Source organism: Scyliorhinus canicula, chromosome 10, assembly GCF_902713615.1.
Source record: "Scyliorhinus canicula chromosome 10, sScyCan1.1, whole genome shotgun sequence".
NCBI lineage: Eukaryota > Metazoa > Chordata > Chondrichthyes > Carcharhiniformes > Scyliorhinidae > Scyliorhinus > Scyliorhinus canicula.
The window spans coordinates 40,155,767-40,174,920 of NC_052155.1; the positions used below are offsets into that span (position 1 = coordinate 40,155,767).

Sequence of the window (19,154 nt, forward strand, 5' to 3'; positions counted from 1 at the left end):
ACAGGTCATGGAAGTAGTAAGGATATATGTAACAGAGTTTTAGATGTCATCAAGTTTTGGAGGGTACAATGTGGGAGACAAGAAGCCGTGGCAATGGCATAATCACGTCTCGATAAAACAATGGCATGGATGAGGGTTTCAAGCAAAGAGGTGCTGAATTCAGGGTGGAGCCAGATGATGTTCTGGAGCTGGAAATGGTCAATCTTAGCAACAGTGCAGAAATGTGTGTGGAAATTAATAACTTCAGTCTTCCTAACATTTAACGGGAGGAAATTTCTGCTCATCCAATATTGGAAGTCGGAGAAGCAGTCTGATAATTCAGGAACAGCTGAGGAGGTGGGTGATGGTTGAGAGATAGAGCTGGGTGTTGCCTGTGTATGTATGAAAGCTTAATGCTGTGCTTTTGGATGATGTCACCAAGGGGCAATGTGTAGATGAAACGTAGTAAGGGGCCAAGGACAGATCCTTGGGGGACATCAGAGGTATTGATGCAGAAGCAGGGAGAGAATCGATTGGAGTCATACGCTAAGTACAATGAGTTGTGAATGGAACATTGGAGGAGAATCATATGGTCAACCACATAAAAGTTGACAAGTATGAGGAATGATTGGGTGTTTTTGTCACAGTCTCATAAAATATAATTGGTGACTTATTTAAACCTCAGTTGGATACTGTAGCAGGGTAGAGACCTGATTGGGGTGGTTCAAGCAGATGAAAAGATAGGCGTGGATTAAGGCTAAAACGGTTGTTGGCCATATCCTTTCAAGTCTGCGTCCCTTGGTCTTTAGAGAATGGAGATGAGGGCCATACCGGAGGAAATGGCCAGCCTAAATAAAATAATGGTTTTATATGGAACTAGGGCATCAAGAGGGACACAAGGGTATAGTTGTGTCAATCAGTCGTGGCAGAAATGTTGCAGTGATCTAAGGGTCAAATGCAAGACAGCTGGGTCTTTGAATGTGCTATTGTATGTGTGTTTCTTCTGGGGCTGTTATGGGCCAGGGTTTAGAGAACCCCAAAGAGTATCATGGGGTTCACCTGACCCACAACTTTTAATAGATTGTGATATGGGGAGCACACGGCCACTCAACAGGTGTGGGTAACAGAAGCACGTCAGAAATGCCCATCAGCCATGATTGAATGGCGGAGTGGACTCGATGGGCCGAATGGCCTTACTTCCACTCCTATGTCTTATGGTACAGCAGAAATGGAAAAGTAATTTTTAAAGCAAAACCATGTTTATTCTATGAACTCAAGTTAACCTTTTTCAAACATACAGTGAACACCTTAGCAACCATCAATTCAAATACAACCCCCAAAGCATACAACACTAAGTAATCCTTAATAATGTCCCAAAAAACATCCAGAAGAGAGAAGAAACACCTTTTAACAGAAGCATATCAGGTTTACATTCTCAACTGAAAACATTTATAATTCTGAATTCACCAAATGATCAAGAGATAGTCTTTTTATGGCAGAGGGATCAACAGTACACTTGCTCCGTCTGGCTTCAGCTCCAACACTGAAAATGAAACTAAAACACACCCTGCACCAAACAGCCTAAAACAAAAGTAAAAAGCTGAAAGACAGCCCAGCTCCACCCACTCTCTAATATCACTGCAGTAGCAAACACCCACTTCTTAAAGGTACTTCACTACAGATATTTATATACACACCCATTTATAAACACCCATTTCTCAAAGGTACTTTTACATGACAGGGGCATAGTTTTTTTCTCATGGTCGATGCAGAAAGAGGCAGGTTTCGTCATGTGCAAGGCGTTGTTGGTAATGTGATACAAGAAGTGCTCAAAGATTGCCATACCTGTGATTGATGCGATAGCACCAGTGAGACCACGTTAGATTGTATGGTCAAGTGGGTGGATATGAATATGTATTGGGCAGTTTATATTGAAGGAGAGAGGATACGAACATGGTGTTCTCCGAGGAGATGGAACATGATGTGTTGAATCTGATTGAATTTCTTGAAGAAGTGACTAAAATCGTGGTTAGGTAGCGTGTTCATGGTCATTATTTAGATTTCCAGAAGGATTCGATAACATTTCAAATAAAAGCAAAATTTGACACTCATAGAACTGAAGACAAATTAGTGACCTGGTGAGGAAATTTGCTGAGTGCAGGAGACAGAAATTAGGGATATTGAGCAGATACTCTCTAATCACCATGATATTACTAGTCTGTATTAGAGCCCCCAACAATCTCTTGGGGCTTGGATAGAAAGCTGCTGGTAGGATCTTTTGGCCCTTTACACTGGTGAGGGGTGCATTCTTTTCTTAGAATGTAGAGTACCCACTTCTCTTTTTCTGATTAAGGGGTAATTTAGCACGTCCAATCCACCTACCCTTACATCTTTAGCTTGTGGGAGTGAGACTCAAACATATATGGGGAGAATGTGCAAACTCCACACAGAAAGTAATCCAGGGCCGGGATTGATCCCGGATCCTCAGCGCTGTGAGGTAGCAGTGCTAACCAGTGTGCCACCGTGCCGCCGGCGAGGACTGCATTTAACAGGAAGCCCCATTGACAACAGCGGGATCAGAAGATCTTCCACCAGACAGCTGCGTACCACCCTCTGCCATTGCAGAACATGCCGTGGAGGGGGAGAAAAGAGGGTGACACAAGTAGCACAGTGGTTTGCACTGTTGCTTCACAGCTCCAGGTGTCAGGTTCGATTCCCGGCTTGGGTCACTGTCCGTGCGGAGTCTGCACGTTCTCCCCATGTCTGCGTGGGTTTCCTCCCACAAGTCCAGGAACATGCTGTTGGGTGAATTGGACATTCTGAAATCTCCCTCTGTGTACGCAAACAGGTGTCGGAGTGTGGCGACTGGGGGCTTTTCCCAATAACTTCATTGCAGTGTTAATGTAAGCCTACTTGTGACAATAAAGATTATTATTATAATTAAATCCCGTCCTACAGATCTAAATGAAACAACAGGGTTATAAGCAGTGGAGATGGAGCACACAGTTGGAAAGGGATATTGCTAATTAAGTAAATGGACAAAACTATGGCAAATATGTAGGCAAGTGTGAGGTCACCTACTTTGGACCTGAAAAGTATAAAATAAATCATTTCTAAATGGTGAAAAGCTGACAAAAGTGGAGGTCCAAGGAAACTTGGTAGTCAAATTTAGTATCATTTCAATACCATGAATGGGTGAAGAAAATAATTAAATGCCGTTTGTGCCTACAAGTTTATGGGCGGGATTCCCCATTGCCCGACGCTGATATCGTAATCAGCAATCAGGCGGGGAATCCCTTCCGCGCCCAAATCGGGTTCGGTGCCGGTTTGGGGCTAGTTTTCGAGTCTCTGCCCCCCTCTGAAATGGCATAATCGCGTCACGTGCCACATGCCGTTGGTACGGCGTTTCCGCATCATCGGATGCTCCCTTGATGCTCCGCCCTAATGGGCTGAGTTCCCGACTGCGCAGTTGATGCATGCTCTGAGCGGTCAGGAAACCGGCGTGCTGGATGTGGACAGTGTTCAGCGCCACCACATTCATCCAGTATCCGTGCCGTTGGCCGGGGGTGCTTCCGCGAGGGCTGGGAGACTGGGGGGGGGGGGGGGTGGCTGTGGGGCCGTATTTGGCGGGTTGGGTCCACGCACAGCTGGAGCCATGTTGTATGGCGCGACCGTTCCAGATTATCGGCGTGTGCATGCGTGGCCACGGACCTGGCCGTTTTTGCCACGGGAGCCGGAGGTTTTATTTGGCACCGCTGCTAGCCTTTCACCGGTCCCGGGACCAGTGAGGGTTCGGCGCCGATTTTTGCATCATAAAACGCCTGGGAATTCTTCGTTTCAGCTGGTACTTAGCCGCTGAAATGGCGAATCCAGCCCAATAATATTATTGGGTGCAAGACATGCTTCAGCTATGCAAAACCCTGGATAAACCCAAAGTACTGTGAGCAAATCACATTTTAGGAAGGATATGTTTGTGGTGATATGCATCTCTGTAAATACACAAGGGGTTAATGTAAATACACGTAGACTTGATAGACACTAGAGGGAGCACCAGAGACATCATAACACACAGTCAACCAAAAGACCAGTAAGATAGGACACGACCAATGGGCATTCACGACACACACAGAGGTGACACTACCACAGAGGGGCATTACACCAATCCATATAAAAGGACACAGCACACATGATTTTCCTCTTTCCAGTGGAGACACTTAGTGAGTACACAGGGTTGATTCAACACATCACACCCACCACGTGGATTGTAGCAGACTGGTTAGATAGTCTGAGTAGCTACAGCAGGATTAACAGGAGAGTCAAATCCAAGTAGGAGAATTGTTAACAGTTTAATAAATGTGTTAAATCTATCTCCAAGTCTGAACCTTCCTTTGTCAGAGTGCACATCAAGGAAGCAGCTTTTGCTACATCAAGAGCATAACAAAAGAATGTTGGCCTTGGACTCCACACAGCAAATAATTTGTGCACAGCATGTTCACGCCAAGAGCATTATGAGAATAACTGTTTTAGTGATGACGTTTGTGTGGTGAATGTATTGCATTAACCATTCACCATGTATGTAACTGTATCATGCTGTTGCCCATGAGGGCTCCACCTATGAACCATTGTACGGTATTACCTGTGATGTATCATGTTGGTGCCTTTGTGGCCCCTGGCTGCTCCCCTTGAGGTGAGGTATAAAGAGTAGTAGCCCTGTAAGCGGCTCTCAGTAGGAGAGTAGTCGCAGGCAGGCACTGTTCTAGTCAATTGAAGCCACAGTTTACTTCTCCCCCTTGTTTCGTGTGAATTGATGGTCGCATCAGTTTGAGAGATAAATATTGACCAGGACACCATGGATAACTTCCATTCTATTCTCTTGAGTTGTAGGGGGCGATTGTCCGAGCCCCGGGCCGGAGAATCGGAGCAACCACGCCACGATGCCCCGATGCCGGCGCGCGATTCTCCGAGGTGCTGAGAACCTGCACCATTTGCGCGCCGCCGGCTGCAGGCCGCTGGAATTGGCGGGGCCGCCGATTCTCTGGCCTGGATGGGCCGAGCGGCCGCTCCGACCCAACAGAGTCCCGTCGGCGCCATTCACCCCTGGTCTCTGCCTGTGGGAACTCTGCGGGAACGCCCGGGTGGGAGGGGGGGACCTGTGGGTGGAGGGGGGGGGGGGGGGGGGGGGGGGGCGGAGGGCTCCCTTACCGGGGGGGCCTCCAATGGTGTCTGGCCCGCGAACGGGGCCCACCGATCGGCGGGCCGGCTTCTCTGCCGGCGGCCTCCTTTCCTCCGCTGGCAATGTTATATCCCTGCTCAATTTTTGTGCGGGGCTGCCTGGGGGAGGACGGCCACTGCGCATGCGTAAATTGGCGCCTGCCCAACTGCGCATGTGAGGGACCCAAGGCGCCGTGTCTTTTACCCAAGGACCCGCCCCCGCAAATCACGCCATGCCCCTGCCAGGCCCCAGAATGGAGTCTGGGAACGGGCACCGACGCCGGAGCAAAACACTCCGGTTTTTACTCCAGCGTCGGCACTTAGACTCCCGTTGGGAGAATCCCGCCCGTAGTGTCCCAACCATTAACCACTATCAATAATAGTTTGATTCCCGGCTTGGATCGCTGTCTGTGTGGAGTCTGCGCGTTCTCACCGTGTCTGCATGGGTTTCCTCCGGATGCTCTGGTTTCCTCCCATGGTCCAAAGATGTGCAGGATAGGTGGATTGGCCATGCCAAATTATCCTTGGTGTCCAAAAAGGTTCGGTGGGGTTACAGGGATAGGGTGGAGGTGTGGGCTTAGGTAGAGTGCCCTTTCCAAGGGCTGGTGCAGACTCGATGGGCTGAATGGCCTCCTTCTGCACTGTAAATGTTATGAACACAGAGCTGGAATGTTTTGAGCACTTGCTTAATGTCCTGTCATTTTCCAACATCATAATTTTTCCTTTCCTCCTGTTTACATAGGATGAATCAGGCACAAACTACTGGCTACGAAGCAGATGTGGGCGCCAAAACCACACATCACTTCATGTATCCTGAAAGTGCCAGGAACCTCGCGAGCAATGTTTCCTTGGTTCTGATCCCGTTTAAAGTATTGGATATAAAGTGGCTAATCAGTGCTTTTACAACGGGCCAAATCACTCGGTGAGTCAATAGCTAAACCTTGTCAAAGGTGCAAATGTAAATAGACTTGTGACACCATGGTGGTCAACTGCCCTCCATGTTACATTTATTTTTCTTTCGCTTTCCAGCTCGAATGAATGGAAGGCAGTGACACATTCAAATGGGCCTATATCCTCCCACACGCACCTGATTAGCCATTCTCCATTTATAAACCTAAACAAAGCATATCTGCACTTTTTTCTACAGGGCCTGTGAGGATATGTATAATATTGGTTAATGAAAATCCTAATGTAGAACATACTCAATGGAGTAAAATAAAATTAGTTAATTCATTGACTCTCCGATCAACATCTTGGGGGTTACCATTGACCACAAACTGAACTGGACTAGCCATATAAATACAGTGGCTACATGAGCAGGTCAGAGGCTCGGAATCCTGCTACAAGAACTCACTGCCTGACTCCCCAAAATCTGTCCACCATCTACAAGGCACAAGCCAGGCGTGTGATGGAATTGTTGCTTCACAGCACCTGGGGCCCAGGTTCGATTCCTGCTTGGGTGACTGTCTGTAGGGAGTCTGCACGTTCTCCTCGCGTCTGTGTGGGTTTCCTCCGGGTGCTCAGCTTTCCTCCCACAAGTCCCGAAAGACGTGCTGTTAGGTAATTTGGACATTCTGAATTCTCTCTCCGTGTACCCAAACAGATGCCAGAATGTGGCAACTAGGGGATTTACACAGTAAGTTCATTGCAGTGTTGATGTAAGCCTACTTGTGACAATAAAGATGATGATGATTATTGTTATTATTGACTGGATACGTGTAACTCCAGAGCCTGTTGGAGAATTGTGTGGTGCTGGCCTGGAATGCGCAAACCTGGCAATTTGCACTGGTCTTCTATAGTCTCAGAAACGACTGGTCTACAGAAGGCAGTGGATTTGTCCTGTGCCACGTGCTTAGTTATGCTTGGGTGACACTGATCACAGGGAGGCTGGGATGACCATCCGTTCAGCAAAGGCCAGGTGGTCATCCATGACTGGAAAGTAGTTTTGCTACTTGTAAATTTTTGCAGCATCTCCGTTGGGGTCTCGGACGAGGCCAGTCCTTGTTGGCAGTACCTGTGAATGTGGCCACACTCTTCATCCCCATAGGGAGTCCCTCATGCCCACATGGTTCCCTGGCAGGCCTTGGGAGGGGCTGTTTGTTGATCTGTTTGCCTGCAGCAGCTGGTCATTCCTGGTGGTGGTGGATTGCCTCTCCAGATGGAGGTGGAGCAGCTTTGTACGGCTGCCACGGAGATGGTCATGAATGCACGGAGAGAGATGTTTGCGAACCATGGCGTCCCTGATGGGATTGTGTCCTGTGGTGGCCTGTGGTTCTCTGGCCAATGCTTTGCACACATGGTACCCGGGGCCGGCTTCTGCCACTGTATCAGCTCCCCGGGATATCCGCAGACAGGCAAAGAGGTGGAAGGAGGGGTTGGCAAGGTGAAACGTATAAATTTCTAACAGGGCTGGATAGACTAGATGCAGGATATTTTTCCTGGTTGGGGAATCTAGAACCAGGGGTCACAGTCCAAGATACAGGGTAGACCATTTAGGACTGAGATGAGGAAACATTTCTTCACTCAAAGGTTGGGGAACCTGTGGAATTCTCTACCAAGGCTGTGGAGGCCAAGTCACTGAATGCATTCAATGAAGAGATAGATAAAGTTTTAGATTTTAGTGGCATCAAAGGGCATGGGGTGAAAGTGGGAATATGGCATTGAGATCAAGGATCAGTCATGATCATATTAAATGGCACAGCAGGCTCAAATAGCAGAACTGTCTCCTCCTGCTCCTCATTTCTATGTTTCCAACAACACTCAAGAAGCTCAACACCAGGGCGGCACAGTGGCCCAGTGGGTAGCACTGCTGCCTACAGCGCTGAAGACCCGGGTTCGATCCAGCCCCGGTTCACTGTCCGTGTGGAGTTTGCACATTCTCCCCGTGTCTGCGTGGGTCTCACTCCCACAACCCAAAGATGTGCTGGTTAGGTGGATTAGCCACGCTAAATTGCCCCTTAATTGGAAAAAAATAATTTGGTACTCTAAATTTATTTTTTAAAAGTTCAACAGCATCCAGGAAAAAGCAGTCCGCTTGATTGGCACCCCTTCCACAAACATTCACTACCTCCATCACCAGCATAGTCTAGCAGCTACAAGATGCACTGCAGTAACTCACCAAGGCCCTTTAGCCAGCATCTTCCAAGCTCACGACCATTATCACCGGCAAGGACAAGAGCAGCAGATACATGGGAACACCACCACCTGAAATTTCTCCTCCAAGTCACTCATCATCCCAACTTGGAAATATATTGCCGTTCCTTCACTGTTGCTGGATCAAAATCCTGGAACACCTGCCCTAACAGCACTGTGGATGTACCTACACCTCATGGACTGAAGCATTTCAAGAAGCAGCTCACCACCACCGTCTCAAGGGCAACTAGGGTGGACAATAAATGCTGGCCTCACCAGAGATGTCCACATCCTGTAATCAATGTATTAAATAAGTGTCCATTGGACATACATTCAATGAAAATGAAGGATAAATTGAGATGTTGATCGGTGATTTTAGATGAAATGAAAATCGCTTATGTCACGAGTAGGCTTCAATGAAGTTACTGTGAAAAGCCCCTAGTCGCCACATTCCGGCGCCTGTCCGGGGATTGAACCGTGCTGCTGGCCTGCTTGGTCTGCTTTAAAAGTCAGCGATTTAGCCTTGTGAGCTAAACCAGCCCCTAGCTAAATCAGCCCCTATAATCCAGATGGATTATAGGTCCGCAATTAACAATTGCATAGTCAGGTCCCAGGTTCGATTCCGGCTCTGGGCCACTGTTCTTGTGGAGTTTGCACATTCTCCCCGTGTTTGCGTGGGTTTCGCCCCCACAACCCAAAGATGTGCAGGGTAGGTGGATTGGCCACGTTAAATTGCCCCTTAATTGGAAAAAATGAATTGGGCACTCTAAATTTAAAAAAAACAATTGCATAGCCTAGTTGGTCAATAGACACTATTAAATCCCAGATTGTTCAGATAAAATGATGATATTTCTCCTTAATTGTGTGCTCAGAATGAGTTGCGTTAATGGTGTTTTCTATATTCTTTTATGAACAGCACATACGTCCCAGTGTTGCATAAGATCAATGCGACTAAAGACAAGGTGAGTTGAAATTTTGTTTACTGTGTTTAGTTGGGAAAGTACAGGTAGGAGATCTGTGGTGACTGGTTTAGGCTACGTTTACATTATCGTTGTAACATTTCTACCAGCACCGGAGATCTAGTGCCGAATCCCAGAGCAAATCTAAGTGAGACATTGTGATATGTCCTATCTAACACTGACATTAAATGCATTTCTTGTGCAGAGAACAATATGCATTTTACAGATCATACAGTAATATAGTGATAATGGGCTGGATTATAATCCTAGAAATGGGTGTCCCTCGCCCCTGGACCAAAGTGTCTACAAAGGCCACTTTCATTCCATGATGGGGGAGAAGGTACTGTGCTGGAGCTGGACCTGTGCACCATGGGAGTAGTGTGGAGGACGCCGCAATGGCTTCTGGGTGCCGAGCTGTGCTGTTTACACTGCACGACTCAGTGCTCTGAGACTTCATCCCGATTACAATAAAACCAATAAAATAAAAAAGAGCACTCCATCCACTCACACCTCCTACACACTCCCCATACTCCCTCCATGCCAGCTCATGCCACCTTATGCCCCTACACCCACCCCTCATAGCATCTGTGCCCAACCTATGCCCTCCATGCCAACCTATGCCCCTTCCAGGCCCATTCACCCAGTATGTACTCTGTACAGGACCAATGTATACCAGAGTAACAAATAGCATTTGTGAAATAGATTTTAAAACAGTCATTCATTCATAACTTCCTAATTTCTTCAAATGTCGCTATTACTAGAACTATAAAAGTTTCAATCATCTAGACCCTTTCACATATCAATGGAAGAAACTGCAAACACTTGACACCTCTTTATCTTTACCATTCTACAATTGACAAAATGGATCACAAAGAAAAGCTGTCAATAAAAGATTTTCCCTGGAGAGCAGCTATTTCAACAGACTTCTTGGCTGTGATAGAGATTTTCCAATTTTCCCTGCCCTTCACCAGCGTCATCACAAGGTTCATCAAACAGCAGGAAAGTAATTTAAATGTATTTTAATATTACTTACAGATCTCCCCACCACATGATTCCCCCCTCCTCAGGATATATTTATACCTCACCAAAGTATTCACAACAGGTTTGGCAAGATGAAAAACAATTGAGGCAATCCTTCTGGAGGTTCAACGGTCGTCCCCGGAGGGAGGGGGACCTGCCCCAGACACCGATTGGCAGTGACAGTCAGGCCCTCGTGGGAGCCCCATGGGCTTGGTCTATTAATGTGTGGTGGTGGGGAGAAAGTGGACTTTGAGGAGGGAGCGTGCAGGCATTTGGGGATGGGGGGAGGGGGTGGAATGCCGCTGATTCTTCTGTGGTGGTGGGGGGGGGAAGGGGGGTCCACAATACCTCTGTGATGGATGCTGGGACCATTCATTATCAGTTCTGATCGGGCCACCTTTTGAAGATGATGGCACAATCTTTGTGGAACCAAGTAGTGGCACAGTGGATAGCACTGCTGCCTCACAGTGCCAGGGACCTGGGTTCAATTCTGGTCTTGGGTGATTGTCTATGTGTGGAGTTTTCACATTCTCCCTGTGCCTGCGTGGGTTTCCTCCGGGTGCTCTGGTTTCCTCCCACCATCCAAAGATGTGCAGGTTAGGTGTAGTTGCAGGGATAGGGCGGGGGAATGGGCCTAGGTTGGTGCTCTTTCAGAGGGTCGGTGCAGACTCATTGGGCCGAATGGCCTCCTTCTGCATTGTAGGGATTCTATGTATGCTAGCTCTATCAAGCGCTACCTCACCGTGTGACAGTGTAAATCACGCCCACTCTTTTTAAAATAAAGCTCAGGATCTGGGGGGGGCGAATTCTCCGCTCCGCGGACCAAGTGCCCACGCCATCATGAACGGCGTTGCGTTTTACGACGGCGCAAACAGGGCCTGGGCACGACCTATTCTGGCCCCCACGGGGGCCAGCACGGCGCTGGAGTGGTTCACGCCACTCCAGCGCGCTGCGCCAACCTGCGCATCCGCAGTTGGGGCAGCTCAATCCTGAGCATGCGCAGTTGGGCCGCGCCATACAGACCTATGTGTTCTTGTTAATAGATCTCTGAAAACTAATATGCAGGTGCAACACTCAATTAAAAAGACAAATGGTATATTAGCCTTTATTGCAAAGGGATTTGAGTACAAGAGTCAGGAATCTTCCTGCAAATATTTTTTTTTCTTTTTTTGTTTATAAGTTTAGCGTACCCAATTATTTTTTTTTTCCAATTAAGGGGCAATTTGGCATAGCCAATCCACCTAACCTGCACATCTTTGGGCTGTGGGGGTGAAACCCACACAGACAATGGGAGAATGTAGGCACGGAGCACAGTGGTTAGCATTGTTGTTTCACAACGCCAGCGTCCTATGTTCGATTCCCGCTTGGGTCAACGTCTGTGCAGAATCTACACGTTCTCTCTGTGCCTGTGTGGGTTTCCTCTGGGTGCTCTGGTTTCCTCCCACAAGTCCTGAAAGACGGGATTGCTAGGTGAATTGGACATTTTGAATTCACCCTCCATGTACCCGAATAGTAGCCAGAGTGTGGTGACTAAGGGATTTTCACAGTAACTTCCTTGCAGTGTTAATGTAAGCCTACTTGTGACAATAATAAAGATTATTATTGTTATTAATGTGCAAACTCCACACGATAGTGACCGAGGGCCAGGATCGAACCCAGGTCCTTAGCGCCATAGGCAGCAGTGCTACCAACTGCGTCACCATGCCGCCCATCTTCCTACAAATCTATAGATCCTTGGAAAAGATAGAAAATGTGCCATCAAATAGCTGATACTCATTTTACACTACACCATCTAACAAAGACCTTGTCCACTGCTTTAAGCGTTTGTACACTCTCATCATCTCTCTCCATTCATTTTTGAAGTCTATTTTGTCAAAAAAAAAGGCTCTCTTCATTTACCATCATTCTCATTGAATTGCTGATACTATCAGTGGCATTTGATCCCAATATTTTTATTGAGAAAACTGAGGCAAGGACCAATTAGGAGCCAGGCCTGGATTTTACTGACCCTCACAGCTGTTGGGATATTACAGTCGCAACAAAGGAAACGTTAATTTATTTAGCCGACCGCATCCGCGGGGGAAGGGGGGAAAGAATGCCATAGTACGGCCGTATAACCCTGGTCATAGTGTATTGAGCGCACCACCGAAACTGGCAAGAGTAGGAGAGAGATGAACAAAATCAAGTAGTAGCTAGAAAATACCTAAGTTCTGTTGCAAATTTGTTTAAAAACGTATTCTTTCCATAAGTAGATTGCTAGGACAGTGCATACAAGACTCCCAACAATTTGCAATTTTTAAGACTATGAGGGAAGACTACTAAACCATAGGAGTGATAATACTGACCAGTAGATATCCTTTATGTTAAAACAAAGTTTAATCAAACATACAATCAATCACATTAGCAATACAGTAATCATTTTCAAATCAACAGTTAAAACAGTTCTTGAATAAAAGAAAAAAGAATGTTTAACTTCCTAACTCTCTATCTATGCTTGCCACTATATATTCCCATTAAGCAATCCAATACAGTTCAAATGCCACTTAGAAATAAAGTTAACAGCCAGGGTTACTTTCTTCCCTGTGCACATATTTGGAGAAAGATCCTTTCAGGGACAGCCTAAAAATCCTTCTTGACAGACTAAAATCCTATGGCAAACTGCTGTTCAACTTAAACTCTTATAGCAATCAGCAAAGCTACAGACAGACTCCTATCATTAATTACATCATCTGTATCCCACGCATAAGGCATTCTCCAGTCTCCTGCCACTAAAATGTCCCATGACCTGCTTAGCTAGGACTGAACATAATCTCTCATAAACTATCTGCACCCCAGGGAACCTCATGGACAGAAACAATATCCCATTAGCCATCTCTGTAAACAAGTAAATGGTTAAAATCAATGATGAACTCATTTTACCACACCTTAATCACAGCTTGAGCAGACATACTGCCTGAATGTATTTGAACCCAGGGTTTTTAATAAATTATTACAACAAAATATAACATATAACAATTAATCAGAAGGTCAAGAAACTATATTGCCAGTTCTGAAAATACGTACCTGATGGTAGACTTGTGGCTTACCTTACAATTTACCTTTGTTCTAAACCCAATTTCTCCTTCTTGAGATTTTCAGGTATTGGTCTATAACCCACATTTTTTTAAGTATGTTCATGAAAACTGGAATGAGCGTCATGGAAGATACTGCTCAACTGGAATGCTGGTCGTAGTGTTTGCACTTCATGTCTGTGATGAGGTAAATGTGATTTCCAGTGCATCTTAATTATTAAAAATAGAAATATAGATATGTGCAGATAAACCACCAAATGTTAGACAGCCACATAGATTTGTATAGAAGATGGAGGAGTGATTGAATCGAAGTGTATAAAATGTTGACTGTAATCGGCCGGGTAGAATCAGAGAAACTATTTTCCTCGATGGGAAAATGAAGAACAAAGGGGCACAATCTTAAAATTAGTGTCAGCCATTATGAATTAAATTAGCAAACATTTAATTCACACAGCACATTCTGGAAATCTGCTGCCCCAAAACTTGTGGTTGCTTTGGCAAATAGGACTACCAAGACTGATATTTTTATGCAAAGGTATCAAGGGAGATGGAGGAAAGATGGGTAAATGGAATTTAGGTACAGATCAGTCACGATCTAACTGAATGACAGAGTAGGCTGAATGAATTGAATGGCCTATTCCTGTTCCTGTGTTCTTCAATGAAAAATACTTGATCCCAGGTCCGTATACTCAGGACCGCTTATCTCAGTGGAGTAATTAGCCTCAGTGTCCCTTGGGTGACGAATGGAAGATTTTAGGAATGTTGGCTTCTAAATATTGGGGCAATTTAAGGGTTGAAATCCTGGGGCTGACGTGTGTTTGAGTGCAGTGGTCTTGTTTTTAAGAAGGATGTTGTTCTTTAAAGGCCTGAGAGCTTCTCAGGGCCAGAAGTTGAATTTTTTTCTGTCCAGGCTAATGCACTGTGGTTTCACTAGGGGAAGGTCTCTGGGGAATTAATGTACTTTCAGTCTGCAGAGGTAATTTGTTTTCAGCTTGGGAGATGATACCAGTGCTGGGTGGGAGCCAAGGAATACAGAGAGTCAGTTTTTGGAGAAGACTTTGGAGAGAGAAAGGGCAGCCTGATCTGTCTGTCACTGAGTCCACAATTCCCTCACAGTATGATAGTTATGAGAGAGTAATGATATTTAAAGAAGAGCAGGGCAATACAGTGGCACAGTGGTTAGCACTGCTGTCTCACAGCGCCGAGGTCCCAGGTTCGATCCCGGCTCTGGGTCACTGTCTGTGTGGAGTTTGCACATTCTCCTTGTGTTTGTGTGGGTTTCGCAACCCAAAGGTGTGCAGGCTAGGTGGATTGGCCATGCTAAATTGTCCCTTAATTGGAAAAAATGAATTGGGTACTCTAAAGTTATAAAATAAAAGCAGAGTAGTCTTGGCTGGGGACAAGGAAGAAGCTGAAATACGCCAGGTTACCCAGCTTTTTGAAGAAATTCAGTTAGAATCTGAAGGGGTTCTAAGAGAAGATAAATTTGTTTTATAAAGCAATATTACTCTATGCCATGCTGATTTTAAGATTGATTGAGAGATGTTTGTTTCTTTTCTTGTTGTTTAATGGGAAATTGAGTAGTAGTGTTTAAGAGGTAATTGTAAGCACTTCTTTTCGGGTGTGAAGTTAAAAAGTTTAATATTATCTTCATAATAAAGTTTTGTTTTAAAAATACCAACACCCTGAGAGGAATTCTCTGTAACCCGACGCCAAAATCGGGAACGGCAATCGGGCAGAGATTGGCTTCCGACTCCAGAATCGGGGCAGGCACCGGTTTTACGGCGGGATTGTGATGCTCCGCCCCCTCCAAATCGGCATAATCGGGACGCGCACTGCGCGCAGTCGCATCGCCATTGGCGCGTCATCAACTGGCCCACCCGCAATGCCCCACCTACGATGGGCCGAGTTCCCGATGGCTCGAGCCACGTGTGGTCCCAGCGGGCGTGAGCCTAGTGTGCCGCCGTGCAGACAGTGACCAGCGCTGCCACACTCGACCAGGATCCTGGTCACTGTCCGGGGGTCTTCTGCTGGGGCTAGGGGGAATGGTGGGGTGTGGCCAGAGGGTGGGCTGTGGGGTCGGGGTCGGCAGGTATGCAGTCCAACATAGCCGGCGCCATGTTTTCCGGTGCGACCGATGTGTGTGTGGGGTATGTCGCCGTGTGCGGCTGCAGCTTGTCAGGGACCCGTTGAATCTCTGCCCATTTTCTGTGTGATCCGCGGGTGTTTCATGCGCCGCATGTGCTCGATCCTCACCGGAATCGGTGAGGGTTGCACACCAATTTTCCCATCATGACCCACTATGACCCTCCGTTGGCACCGGCACTTAGCCTCAGCCACTGTTGGGGTCTGGTCTGGGATCGTAACACTTAGTAAGCAAGCTGAAAAATTAGCAGACTTATTCTCCAGTGATTTTTCTTTTTTTTTTGCTGGAAAGGGCCTATGTGGATATCACACCAATTCTGGATAAAGCTGTGTGACCCAATCCCTCCCTCTACAATCTGCAAGGGAAGTCTCCCCCGTGCAACCTCAAGTCCCTGTGCAACATCGAGTCATTGACAAAAAGGGGATAAAAGGGGAGAAAACTTAGGACTTCCTTCTCATGTGCAGCTTTACTCTAACAGATATGCTGCCTCTGGTCTGCAGGTGAACGTTTATGGATTTGGAGCTGATAGCTTCGGAAATTGGCACCATTACTGGGAGAAGAATGCTGGTGCAGGAGCCTTCAGACGGACAGGAGTCCATAATGCCGATTTTGAAGTCAATGTCACTGAGTCGCTTGCCAATATTGGTAAAATAAAATTCTTTAAAGGCATTTGACCATGAAAGACTGAGTGAGCATCAAACAGGGATTTACACATCATGTAAATATCTTCATTTTTATTAAGGTGATGAATGTTTGAACTACAAAATTTAACGCTGCTTTAAAACTCTGAAGATCAGCTCCTGGACAACTCTATAGTTACGCAAATGAAAAGTCAAATTGCTTCAACTCTCTGCCAATGATATGCCTTAATTCCAACCTTCCAAAAAGTGCCTTACTGAAATCCTGATTTTTTTTCCCCCAAAACATTTTAACAACAATCTTTACGTTGTCTGAATCCAGGGTCTCAATCCAGGCTAATTCACACCAAATTAGGAGGAGTTTCATGCTATGGACCTGTACTGATCACTGACTCAGCTGAAACTAACTTCGACTTCCTTTGTTTCTCCAGTTTCAGCCTGAAGAACATTTATCCAGTTAGGGGCAAGTTGGAGTGGAGAAAATCTGTCTGTTGTGCACTGTGTTAAATTATAATCCATAGGAATCGACAGTTTAAGTTCAGCAGGTGTGATCATCTCATCAGCTTTCCAATTAGGGCCTGGTTTCATCCAGGCTACCAACACAAAGAGAGACTGACACAGCCAACGACCCATGGTAAACTCATTAATAGCAAAAGGATTCTTGGAACATGAACAAAATTGTCTTCAGGGAAGAGGCGCTGGACAATTTACTGAATTGGTGAAGGCTTTAAATGGAGGATTCAAGAATGGTGATTAACAGAATGGAGTTGATCACATTTCTTCCTAAAATGCCATGTTATGTTAAAGAAAGAGGGTTAGCACTGTTGCCAACGGTGCTGAGGACCCGGGTTCGAATCCCGGCCCTGGGTCACTGGCCGTGTGGAGTTTGCACATTCTCCCATGTCTGCGTGGGTTTCACCCGCAGAACCCAAAGGTGTGCAGGCTAGGTGGATTCGGACAAGCTAAATTGCCCCTTAATTGGAAAAAAGATTAGGTACTGTAAATTTTTTTTCTAAAAGAGAATGTTTCCTGCACAAAGAGGCTGACATTGAATGTGGTGCTGTCAGCACAATACTCAATACAACACTGTAATTTAAGTAAACTTACGCCTCGGAGGTTCTCAGAATGACCGAGAGTGTAAAAAATGTAATTTTAGTCAGAAAAATTAGAAAGCTTGCAAATTCCATCGTTGGCCAGCGCTGAGTTAACTAATCTAAGCAGAATAATGGAAGAGAAACACCAGTTTGGGTATATCTTTTGATCACTGCCCCTACTTCAATGTGCCCACCTGCAAACATTGAGTAGGGATACAATCAGGACTTGGCTGTGATTCTAGTACAGGTGAATAGCCTGTTATGCTTACTGTCCAGACTCTGCACTTGGGCTAGCTTAGCCAGAGTGTTCAGCATCTGGGAATCCTATCCCACACAGTGCACATAACATTTGGTGGAGAGAAGGGGAAGACGTGAGTGGCTGCGAAGGGGAAGATGCCAACACCAGCCCTCATATGAAGCTTCTCCCTGCCAATACCTTTTTTTTAAATGTTGCTTTCTTCATGAGGAGCTGAATGTTAAACATGTTCTCAAATCACACTAAAAGTCACTATCGTACCTTACACCTAAAGCAATGAGTTGCCTCTGCCATCAAAACACACCTGCTGGCTCCTGCACAGGAAGCAGCACCTGTCAATTCCTGGAAAGAGAAAACCAGTCAGCTGGGTTTAAATTCTTTGATCGGAAATCCATTCATTCATTTCTCTCTGATATTGATTTTACTAGGCTGTGATTGACAGCTTCCACACACACCCAGCTGACAGCATTGTTCCATTCATCTCCCTTCACCGTTGAGTAACTTTGAAGTGCTCTAACCACAATGTTAATAAACATCAAGCTTTGATTTACAACTACTGGATCACTTTAAACATAATTAAATGCCTGTACCGGTCATGATACCACCCTTGGCCAAAACCCTCAGCACTTCCTAGTGCTGTATCCCTCTATACCCATCCTATCCATGTACTTGTCGAGATGTCTTTTGCACGCCGTTAATATATCTGCTCCCACAACCTCCCCTGGCAACGTGTTCCAGGCACTCACCATCTCCCCATGTACCTTAAACTATGTCCCCTTGTGACTGACCCCTCCACCCTGGGAAAGAGTGCCTTCCCATCCACTCTGTCCATGCCCCTCATAACCTTGTAGACCTCGATCAGGTCACCCCTGAAACCGTGAAGGGAGGTAATTGGAAAGCCGTTAACCCTGTAAGAATTGGGAATCACTTCCTGATTTGCACTCCAGCTCCGGCGGGAGAACATAGGGCGGGATTCTCCGACCCTCCGCATGGTCGGAGAGTACCGGGGGGCAGGCATGAATCCCATCCCGCCACTCCGATGCCGGCTGCCGTATTCTCCGGCGTCAGCTTTCGGACGGGGGCGGGATTTATGCCACGTCGGATGGGGGTCGTTGGCAGCAGCCCCCCGGCAATTCTCCTGGTCCCAATGGGCCGCGAGGCTGTCAGTTCCTGGCCAGTCCTGCCAGCGTGAAATGGACATGGTCCCACATAGCGGGACCTGGCTGGCAGGCTGTCTAGTGGAGTCCTCGGGGGCGGCACGGGAGGATCCAGCCATGGGGGGGTGGGGGGGGTGGGGCACAGTGGCCTGGCCCACCGATCTGCGGGTGGGTCTGTGGCGTGGGGGCACTCCTTCCTTCCGCGCTGGCCTCTGCCATGGCCGGCGCGGAGAAGAAACCCCCTGCACATGTGCAAGAACACAACAGCAGTTCTGCACATGCGGCAGAACACGTCGGCGAATCTGCACATGCGCGGGACCACAGCGGCCCTGCGCCGCCGGTTAGCACGCCGCCAACCCCACCGCCGCAGGCCTAGCCCTCGGAAGTGCGGAGGATGTTGCAACTTCCGGGTGGCCCGATGCCAGAGTGGCTTGCGCAGGCGTCGGGCCATCTCGCCGATTGTGGGAAAATCCTGCCCATAGTCCTCCAAA

At 46.8% G+C, this 19,154-nt stretch overlaps 1 protein-coding gene across 3 annotated transcripts in view; it reads left to right on the forward strand.

Moving 5' to 3' along the window:
* LOC119972307 (CMP-N-acetylneuraminate-beta-galactosamide-alpha-2,3-sialyltransferase 1-like) overlaps window positions 1–17,862 on the forward strand; it is a 99,509-nt gene extending 81,647 nt beyond the window's left edge. For 2 of the 3 annotated variants that reach the window (XM_038808800.1, XM_038808801.1), the window contains exons 4-7: window positions 5,933–6,112; window positions 9,239–9,284; window positions 13,440–13,559; window positions 16,019–17,862. In XM_038808800.1, coding sequence (XP_038664728.1) covers window positions 5,933–6,112; window positions 9,239–9,284; window positions 13,440–13,559; window positions 16,019–16,192 — 520 coding nt within the window. In that variant the 3' untranslated portion in view covers window positions 16,193–17,862. Of the gene's footprint in view, window positions 1–5,932; window positions 6,113–9,238; window positions 9,285–13,431; window positions 13,560–16,018 lie in introns of all 3 variants that reach the window. The other variant, XM_038808802.1, reaches the window with a different exon arrangement.
* The last annotated feature ends 1,292 nt before the right edge of the window (window positions 17,863–19,154 follow it).